Source organism: Hydra vulgaris, chromosome 04 (assembly GCF_038396675.1).
Source record: "Hydra vulgaris chromosome 04, alternate assembly HydraT2T_AEP".
Lineage (NCBI taxonomy): Eukaryota > Metazoa > Cnidaria > Hydrozoa > Anthoathecata > Hydridae > Hydra > Hydra vulgaris.
In genome coordinates, this window is record NC_088923.1 from 8,310,001 (window position 1) to 8,321,479 (window position 11,479).

The 11,479-nt window shown below is 28.0% G+C and overlaps 1 protein-coding gene across 3 annotated transcripts in view; it reads right to left on the reverse strand.

Annotated features, from left to right (window-relative positions):
- The window catches only part of LOC100199935 (sorbin and SH3 domain-containing protein 1 homolog), a 56,523-nt gene extending 48,938 nt beyond the window's left edge, over nucleotides 1-7,585 (reverse strand). For 2 of the 3 annotated variants that reach the window (XM_065795358.1, XM_065795356.1), the window contains exon 1: nucleotides 417-1,046. In XM_065795358.1, the coding sequence (XP_065651430.1) occupies nucleotides 417-512 (96 nt within the window). In that variant the 5' untranslated portion in view covers nucleotides 513-1,046. Of the gene's footprint in view, nucleotides 1-416; nucleotides 1,047-7,415 lie in introns of those variants that run through there. The other variant, XM_065795357.1, reaches the window with a different exon arrangement.
- Nucleotides 7,586-11,479: the final 3,894 nt, after the last annotated feature.

The window sequence follows — 11,479 nt, forward strand, 5'->3', positions numbered from 1 at the left end:
TTTCAAATATTATTATGACAGTTGTTGAAAATTTCATAATTCATAAATTAAAAACAAAGTATAAATACAGTACAAAGGGACACAACATAAACACAGCGTATTTAAAAACATAACAAACACACAAAATATGAACGAATAATTTACTAAAACGTGTGATTTCTCCAAAACGATTTTTTAAAATAAGTTTAGTAAAGTTTTTTTTTTTTTTTATTTACTTTTTTTTTAATTTAACGTATGAACATTAAATATTTTTCAAATATCGTTCAAACTTAAGTTGACAAAATATTTAAAAAGTATATTTGACAAATTCTAGCCAAAGCTATAATTTCCTTATAAATCACTAATTTTAGTATAACTTTTGTCACTAAGTTTCAAGCAACTTTTGTCGAAAAACACGAAAAAAAAATTAAACTTACATTTGCAATTTTAAGAGGTAAACGAAACTCTTTGCCACCTTGTAATCGAAATCCCCATGGGGAGCCTCCTTGCAAGTACACTTCAAACTCCACCATTTTTGTTGTCGCCAATTTATTATTATTTTTGTTTAAATTTGAGGAGATTAATAACGATTACAGCAAAATAATTTTTTTTCTTTTTTATCTCAGTTAAAAATGCGTCAGAATCTATTGAGGAACCTATATGCGTTCAATTAAACGCTTATAGGAAGCAACTTTAAATAGCTTGCTATTATAAGTAATAAGTTAACACATTCTATCTGATAAGATTTAATTCATCAAAAATCACAGTTGTAAGTTAACTGAAATAAATCTTCGAATGAAAATGACATCGAACTTTATGCGTTAAACAAACAGATTCGTCTAGTAGATTAACAAAAAATATCGTCAAAAAAACGCCGAATAATAATTTGAATTAAAAAAATTAACCAACTGATGTTAATAGCACTATAAGTCAATGAAAAGTGTTTTGCATTTTATTTAACAATCAATATTTATACTGTTGTTTAGAGAGTTCACCATATTCTTAAAAAGCCACTCGAGAAAAATAAGCTTAAAAAGTCATAAAATAAACTTTTTTATTTTAAGAATAAAAAAAGTTTTAACAATTTTATAATTTCAAGATTTATTATTTTTCCTGTTAACCAATTAATTATTTACATAAATATTACATTAATATAATTAATTAAGTATTACATTAATAAACTAACATATTTGCTAACACCGTTGTTTTTATTCCAAAATTAATTGTGATTGTCTCTAACATAAACAGTCAAATGTGTAATACTAACTTGACTTTTATAAAAGATTCAGGGGATTTGAACATTTGAATTAAAGGAATATACAGCATTTTTTTCCTTTTGTCAAGATTACCCTAATCCAACATTAACTCTTAAAAATTCGAGTTATTGGAATATTTCAACAAAAAAATAAATTTTTAAACCAAATTTTTTACCAAAACAAAACAAATCATAAAACTGTAGTTTGAACACCTTGTAATAATTTAACATGTAAATTCAGTTAAAAAAAAAAAGGATTATCAAAGATCCTTTGTTTTTTAAAAAGTTGGAGCGTGGCCAATATTTATATGTTAAAACTCAATGAGTTATAAAACATATAAATGCTAAATAATTTTTTTTTTACACAACATTGTTACAAAAAATGATAATATGCAATTTTGTTTGTCAATATTACAAGTCGTCTGCATATAAAAGCTGGTTTTTGGGTGGATTTCTCTCGCTACCCACTCGCATCATGGAAGTGCCTTACGCTACTGCGACATTATTAAATTAGTTTTTATGCAAAAATCTGATTGTTACGGAAGTAATATTGCAACTTTTTTTAAAAGCAATATTAATAACCTAGTTTACGACAACCATTTTTTCTTTCGTGTTGTCATATAATATTCTTTTTACTTTGATTTGGTCTTTACCTGCAGATTATAGTTTTGTATTGAAATAAAATCGTCTGAAGTAGTATGTATGTATCAGGGACGTGGTGGCCCAGTACGAGGGTACGAGGACTTGTACTGGGCCCTTAATCTGGCTCAGGAAACTGGGCCCCCAATCCTCAAACAGAAAAAATTTATTTCGGTTCTATAAGTTTCTATCAGGGCATTTTTTACAATATTCAATTTAACTTGCTTTCACGTCGGTTTGTTTGTTTGTTTGCTTGTTCGTTTATTTGGTGTCCTCTCAAAACAAATAGTAGGTCAGCGGTAATAATAAAAGAAAAATGCTAAACTTTAGTTTAGCGTAAATAAAAGAAATCGTTAAGAAAAGTAATTAAAAGTAACGTTTTAATACTTTACTTATAAATAGTAATTAAAAATAATAATTAATGTTTCTAAAGTAAATAAATAAAAAAAATATCTTATAAACGAAGAAACATAAAGAAGAAAGCTAAATATAAAAAAGAATCTGGAAACTGAATATGATCGATTGTCTTGCTCGAGAAAGAGAACGGAAATTTCGAGCTAGAGCAAATGAATCAGCTGAACAACGAACATCTAGGCTAAAAAAAAGGAAGAGAACGATATGTATGGCGGCTGAAACAAAAGAAGGTAGAGGCAGATGTATTGTTAAACTAAAAGAATACCGAAAACAACCATTTTAGTGAGGAACGATTAAACAATGTCTCCTCTTTATTTAAAATTAACCATCCCATCAATAAAAAAAGAGAAAATTGTTATTGAAAAGTTCAAAACAATAAATATATAAAGTCCATGAATTCATTTGCTTTACATTGATAAATATGCAGCGGCGGACCAATAAAGATTATTCAGTGGATCTACCAATGAAGATTATTTAGAAGTAACCAGATAGTTACTTCTAAATGATCTTCAAGGTAACGTTGTAAATGTCACTGAAAATGATCCAGCAAAATTTTTAGAGCTTAAAAATGCAAAGACGATTGATAAAAAGCAATTTAATGTATTAGGGCCAAATCAGCCAACAAAACATTCAAGGTTATCTAAGTATCGCACTGAATCAGTTAAAATTAATGACATTGAAGTTGTGCAGAAAAAGTCATGGCTAACTTACTCTCTACTATTGCTTGTTTATGTTTTTGATCAAGAGAGGACAGAAATTTTTTACGTGATGGGTTTGATAATTGGTCAAACTTACGTCACATCATAACAAAGCATTGCACCCAGAAAAACTATCAAAATGCTGCTGAAGCTATGGTCCATGCATTATCAGACTCCACAATTGATAAAATATTAAATATTAAAACCACGAGACATCTGAACAAGAAACGTAAAGAAGCGGAGAAACTACATCAATACCTAATACGAGTTATTGATGCTATTCGATATTTGATCGCAGAGAGTATTTCTTTACGTAGAAATGAGGAATCCAATATTTATAATGACTCTGAAAAAAGTGAAATCTTTCAATGTGGCGCGGTTAAATTTCTTAAGTTTTTAAATTTACTCAGTCAGTATGATGAGGTGCTGAATGAAAAACTTTCAAATGTTCACAGTACTCAAAAACAATCTGCTGGAAGGGTTGCTAGAATTACGCCTCTTTCTAATATACACAAAACAAGCTAATTCATACTATGACACAGATAGTCAAGAAGGGTATTTCAGAAGAGGTAAATAATTCAGTATTCTTTTCAACATCAGCTGATGGCAACAATGGTATTACACTATACGAGCAAACTTCTATTGTATTACGTTATGTTACGCTTGCTGCAGAAGAGGAACGTTTTAAAGGAACATTTGATTTCAATGGTTGAAACTGGCACAACAACTGGTAAAGTAAAAAAAAGAAAAAATCAAAGATGAAATCAAATCAGTTAACGTAGATATTTAAAACTGTATAGGTATGTGTTTTGATGGTGCAAGTAATATGCAAGGAATAAACAAAGGAGTTGTAACACATTTGAAGCAGTATTCTTTCATGGCAATAAATATTTATTGTGGATCTCATGGAACAAATCTGGTTATGAAAGTTTGTGCAAAATCTTGTGTTGTTTCTGTTCACTTTTTTGGAACAGAAAACAAGCCTGGTAATGTGCAGAAACTAAAGACTTTTCTATACGGAAGCTCAAGGAAACGAAATAATATTTTTGAGAAGTGCCAATCTCTTCTTGAGGATGTGAATCAATCTATTGAACTGGCTGCTACCCAAAGGGTTCGTTTCAGTGCCTTACAAAAAATACTACTGACCAACTGCTGACACTATACCAGGCAGTAATCGATGGCCTCGAACAAATTTCAAATGACATGGAACTTAAAATGTATATTCGAAGTGAAGCACAAGGTCTTTTATCCCGATTTCAGTCATACGAAACAATTGTGACTTTATGTCTCTTCAAAAAAAATTTTACTATCTTAAGTCCCCTAAATAAAATTCTTCAAGAAAAAACACTTGATTTTTTGTTTGCTATAATGTCTGTCGATGTATCACTGGAAAAGCTTCAAGTATCAAGGGACAGTGCTGACCAAAATGCTATTTTATCTTCTGTTAAAGTTGCAACTGAAGCTCAGCTTGAACAGCAAATATTTGATGAGAATAGGACTGGCAGAAAGAAACGACTGGACTTCGATGAAACAGAAGTTGAGCGACTTACTCAGGCTAAAGATCGGTGGTTGGCAGAAGTGTTTTATACTCTAGTGGATTCAGCACCTGCAATTCTTGTTGACAAATTTTCTTTACAGCTTAAATTTTTAGAAAGCATAGTTATCTTTTATTGAAGAATATGAGTGAAGATATTAGTCATAATTTTCATAACTCTAATTCACAAGAAAAAATTCAATCAGTGCTTGAAAAATTCAAAATTGGTATCGGTTTAAATGAATTCACTACTGAAATGGTTGATTTTGTGGAGATCTACAGAAAGGTTGCTGAGAAGGATAACATAACTTTGCCTTCTTTCCTCACCTCTTACAATTTTATGCTGTAAACTATGTTAGATGCTGTATTCCATTCTGTTGCAACTCTATACAAGATATTTAGTTCAATTCCAACATATTTAGAATGAGAAAGTTTTCAGCAAACTGAAACTTGTCAAAACTCGTCTAGCAAATCGGTTGACGAGTTCAAAGCATGTTGGGATTCGTGTTCTCTTGTCAGTGGAACATAAGAAAATGCGGAAATTTACCCAATTTTTACATTTTATTTATTTATTACATATATTTTTAGTATAAATATAATTTTCCTTGATCAGTTATTTTTCTCACGTTAAAAGTACTTCACACTCGCCCCTCTTCTTGAAATTCGTACCTGCTTTTTAGGTGCCACCACGTCTCTGGTATGTATGTATGTATGTATGTATGTATGTATGTATGTATGTATGTAATAAATACTATGTATGTGTGTTCGAATGTATTTACATTTGTATGTATGCAGTGCCGGTTTTAGCACTACCAGCGCCCTGGGCGAGATTTCTACGGCGCCCCTAGCTCAATTTAACCGCATTCAAAAAAAAGGCAAAGGGTAAAATAACCAATTAGTTTCGCCCCTTTATATTCGGCGCCCTGGGCCATCGCCCAACCAGGCCCTACCCTAACGCCGCCACTGTATGTATGTATGTGTGTATTTCATATTGTGTTTCATAATGTGCATATGTTATGTATGTATAATATCAAATACTAATTTTTTCTCTTTTTTTTCTCTTTTTTTTATATTTATTTTTGTTTTACAGTCTTGTCTCAAAGTACCGCGGATGAACATTTAAATAGGAAAGTTCACACCTCCTTCCTTACCGTTAACGCGAAATATGCCCTTTTGGTTGTTTCGAACCCTGGATCTCTTGCTTCTAAAACAAGCTGCGCCACGGCCGCTTTAATTTAAAATCAATCAATATGATTTGCAAACCAAACAAACAATAATTTTTTTTTAAACTACATATCATCGAAGAAATAAAAAATCTATACACATAAACTGCAATTTTTAAACGCTCAGAACTTTTTTGACTTAAGTGTTACAAAGAGTGAAACGGTTTATAATTAGCGTTTTGGTACCAAGGTTCTTAGTATCCAGCGTTTTTTTGCCTAAAAAACCCTTACGATAAAACTAATGTACTCTAAAAATTACATCTTAGGTGCAATAACTAATAGAAAGTAATAAAGTTTATGAAATCCTGCTTAAACAGATTTTTACGTAATATCATGTTTTTTAATTTTTTTTTTTTTTTACTATTTTTTTTATTTAAATTTTTTTATTATTATTAAATTTTGATTCTTTTTAAAAAATAAAAATTTTAAGAAATGAATAATTTCCGTAACAAAATACCGTTCTTATTTATCTTATACCATTTAAAAAACTTTGCCAGGACAAAACTTTTGTGAAATTACATTATATTACAAACATCTAAAACTTAACAGACGTTAAGAAAGTTTTATAAGCCGTGTTAATTAAAAAAAGTAAATAGTTTTAAGGCGTTGATTTGTAAAGGTGTAAATTATATGTTTGTGTTAAAAAAAATACATTGTGTTAAAAAAAATAATTGTGCGACAGTCAGAATTGCTCAACACTAGTCGGAAAAAAATTCTGCTGTAATGCAGCATATTTTATAGAACGTCTTATTTGCATGAATATGGCTCAAAAGACTAGCATCCTTATAGAAGGCTCCTTTCAAAAAATGGTGTCCTTAGACCTTAGAAACACACTGTCCATTGAGAACGCAAATAAGTTTTTTAGGTTTTAAAAATTAAACTATGTAAAGTAGAAATTAAGTTAAAAATGAACTGATAAAATTTACTATGGGCAAATAAAGTTTATTACGAATCGTTACGTTTAAACAAGTAATGAATTTTCCCATAAATTTCTTGAAATTTAAGATAAAATACAACTTCTTACGGAGATATAAAAAATTCATTCTGGCAAACAACGCTCATTATAGGGAATTAAAACAATAAAGTACACTCGATGAAGAAAAGAAATGCAACCCTTATCTGACGTAAATAATTCATTATAAATCTTACAGGAAAATTGTAGCTTTTTTAAAAGATCATTTTACATGTTTATGCATTCATTTTCTCTAAATATTCCCAGATGAAATTGGCATCGTTATCAATAGTATTAATTTTACTGGTATTATTTGCTATATGATAAAAAAACAATGTTCTTTCCTACTTTTAACTACCTTGATATCGAATTCTCTTTATTTTTTATTTCTTGTTTCCACATAGCCATTCTGTTTGGGTTTATTGAGCATACTTAACAATTAAAAACTTAAGTATGCCCCAAACTACTCTACCCTAGCTGAATTGCGCATGTATAAGTTAAGTACGTATTCAAGCTAGTTTTACTCCTTCTATAAAGGATATAAGTGTATATATGATAGCATGTAGGATATTGTATTTACTGTATATTATGATAAATTGATGTTGTTTTTTTTGTATATAAAATAAAAAGCAAAAAAAAAAAAAGTTAAATAAAATTACTAATAGAAAGTGTATTAATGTGAATAGAAAGTAGGTAAAAATACACATTTATATTTCCTAACCTGCGTTTTTTCTTGTTCATTTTTATAGGAACCCAATCGAATAGATCTCAACATTTAAAAATCTTATTCCAACGTTTAATTACGGTTTATCGTTTATTTGTTTGCTTTGCTGAACGAATTTTAACGAAAATAATTCAAATAAAGCTTCTCATTGTTTATATTTATTTTTTAACTATGAAATAAGCAAAAATTAATCAAGCACATGGAAAAAAACAACAAGTATTGATAATTACGTTTAATTTTATGCATGCATCTATATATCGACAAATAACAATTTAGACATATAAGTAACATATTGGCATTAAATCAAAACTTTCAAATGCAAATTTGCCTCGATAGCTCTTAAATCACAGCAAAAAAAATCAACCATTATTTATACTTTTATAAAAACTTTATTTTGGTAAAAAGCTGCAGTTTAATTGTAATAAAAAGAACGAATTTATTAACGTAGCTTTGTAATTGATGTAATTATCACGTCGTTATTCCATTGGGTTAAAATAACAAAACAAACAATAAAATGTTTTCTTTTATTGCATTTCTAGACTGTTTAAAATTTTGTAAATAAATAGTCTTATTTTTTAAATTCTCTGTTAAGATTCATAAATTTCCAAAAATCTTGAAACAAGGAAAATCATCGCTGTTAAAAAATTGTCATTATTCAAAAAACTTAATAATAAAATCTTCAAAAACTACTTTTAAGAATTACATCCGTTTAGACGTGTAAAATATAACAGCTCAAGTGCAAATACAAACAAATTAAATTGAGTTAAGTCAGTTTATATATTGAGCTCATATAATAATAAAATCAGATTTTTAAAAACATTTGCTTTAAAAAACATAATGCTAACTTATAAAAGCGGCTTAAATCGCACCCAAAAATTGGCTTAAGGAAAAAAAATTTATTGATTATAACAAATTTAAATTTCAAAACTTTTTATACATTTATTTAACTGTAAACTCGGAAAAAATCATATAATAAAGGAGTTTAACTTTAACAAATTTAATAAATAAAAAAAAAAGTTTTGAGGTTATTGATGATATAATTTTTTGTAATTTATTGCGTAATTTTTTGCCGACTTGTCCCCCTCCGCCGTGGCTCTAACTGAATAATGCTGAGGTAATGCTTCATGTGATATGTTTAATGTAATACTTAGAATAAAATATTTTATTATTTAGAAAAAAATTTAGAAAAATAGATTTTAAAAAGACGGATGTTAGAAAACATTTGATACGTTTTCAAAAGTATTATAACTCAAATATTATAGTTATGCAAAGAATTCATTGTGTTAAATCCTTAAAACATGAATCATTTAATACTAACAAGTTAATTTAAAACATTTTAGTCATAATCCCGATAAATGAAACAATAAATCTATTGGTTATGCAATAAATCTATCGGTATATATCTGTTTATATTTAAAAGTAAGATTTATAATTAAACTTTGTGAGTATTTAAAATTTTGCAAAATAAAACATTCAGCAAAATAAAACAGAACTGATTAAAAAATATTTTTATAATTTCGCTAAAAATAGTTTTAAAACAAATAACAAACTTAAAAAAAAAACAAAAAACAAACGTTTGTAAGTAAACTAGGTATTGTAGCATTGGCTAGCTGTTCGGGCAGGGACTAGGTATTCAGCTAAGGGTTACGAATAGCAGAAGTGAAATCTTTATAATCTGACTAATCGAATACCCACTCTTTTTAAAATGTTAATACTGTAAGTGACAGGAAATGTGAATGGTATTTAAGTGTATTTGTGTAAGTTTATATATATAAGAAGGTGTCAGTGATAAGACAACTTGTCTTCTTTTTGCTTTGACCAAATTTTATATAATATATGATATAATTTTATTGAAATTTTCAACAATCGGAAAATAATAGATGTTTGTTAAGATATATTTTTACAAACAATGAATTTATTTCTAAGGTCAAAAAATGTATTTGAGTACCCTTAGTAGCATAACTTTCTAAGGTATCCCATAGACAAGTTAAATGGGATCATTTGTCTGCGACGCGACATATAAAAAGATATTGTATTTATTTTTATGCGCATGTGCAACCTCTAAGTATAAATTCTGCTTTTTAAATTACTTTTGATTAAAATTATTGGACCTTCAAAATAAAGCATACTTATTAATAAAACACGATCCGTCTATAATGTTAGAACAAAAAATTTTCCCTATATTTAATTATTATTATAATTTTTTTAATTCAATCCCAACAAGGCTGCTGTTGGGATTGAATTTAAAAATCAATCCCAACAGTAGAAAAAGAAAGCAAATAAGGAGAGTTTAAAATTAACGGTTGAAAATGAAAAATTATAAATTGAATAAGTCAGAAAAGTATAAAAACAGGAAAGAATTCCAAAGTACTGATAATTAACAATAAAAATTTTTGCTGCACCATAATGGTTACTGTTACTGGAAACCTGGTTACTTAAAATTAAGAAAAATATAGTCCATTAAAGACAACTTTAATATCGTGGTTAGAAAAGAACAGTTTTACAACTTTTTTAGATACACCATATGAAGGAAACATATGGAAAAAAGCAATATGAAAAATTTTATAGAAATTCTTCAATATATCCAGATCATTAGCCCTTGCCTCATCACTTCAATCTAATGCATAATAAAACCTTTCTGTTATTACGATTAAACAAGTCAGCAGTAAATCAAGAAAATCATAGATCGTAGTAATTGATTTAATGACTCTTCCTGATATCCAAGAGAAACAGGTTAGTCAAATTTTAAACATCTAAATCACCCCGGAGAACACTTTTGCAGGATTATGACACGCAAGCTGTAGAACAGTTTAAGTAAGAAATAACTTAAGCAGCGGAAACCAGGGGTGATTTAAATGTCTAACATTGAACTAACATGTTTTTTAAATAACAGGAAGAATGTAGTTATTATATGAGAAAAAGTTTATGAGAATAGTTTTGCCTTGTTCTTGGTATAGGTATTAAAATCACTCACTAAAACAACAATACAATAAGCTATAAATATTGTATTGTTGATAATTAATTTGGTGATAAAATGAATGCTTACGTAATAAAAATGAAGTGTTAATCAAAATTTTTCTTTAATAAACTGTTTTCTACTTGGTATCAACAAGAAAGTTAAGATGAATCTAGTGATCAGTTTTTATTTTAGAAAGCAATTCTGAAACAGCTGTAGATGATGAAAAGATTTTCTTTTATGCGCAACATTCTTTAACAATTGATTTTTTCTTTTGACAACATTCTCGATAATTAAATTTTAAAAACTTTTTTTAAAAAAACAAATAAAATATTTTTTGTGATATATAAGTTGCGACCTTTGTTTATGTTTAAAAAGTTAAAATTTTTGTTTATAAAGAGTTTGTTTTTTAAAGCTATTAAATTGATTCAATATTTTCGAGGCTATGTTTTAAATCATAAAGTAGTATATTCAAGTAAATGATAAAAGACAGTATTTCGAGGAAAAATAGTTCTATAGAATTTCTATAAACTTTTGAAACAAAGAGCCTATAGAACTTCAATAGAATTTCTATAAAATGTCTATTAATTTCTATAGAAGTTGCTATAAGGTAAAGTGGTAAACATTGGCACATCTTAAAAAAATTTTTTTTTTTTAAGCTGTGACAAACTAAATTTGGTTTGTAATATTTCTATGTGTTTACCAATGGTAATGCTGCCATAAACTGATGAAGAATTTAATTAGTTATCTAATATTATTGATAGATAAATAATTTTGTTTTTGGGGTTCAACTGTCGATGTTACACCTATATGGGGTAAAATTCACAGTAGTATGTTTTATGCTGTAAAAAGTTAAAGTTATATCATGATGGGTACCATTATCATTGGAAAATTGACAAACAAAATAGAGAAAACATTTTAAATATATATAAGCACCAACCTACATTTTCGTTTTAAATATAAGCACCATTAAATAGTTGCAAAATCGCAATAAAAATGTAATGTTATATTATTTTTTTGAAAGATATCAATCAGCTTTAGTCCTGATAGTGTCTACTTAAAAATATAAAAAAGTATGTTAGTTTATGATTAAATTTTTTCTAAG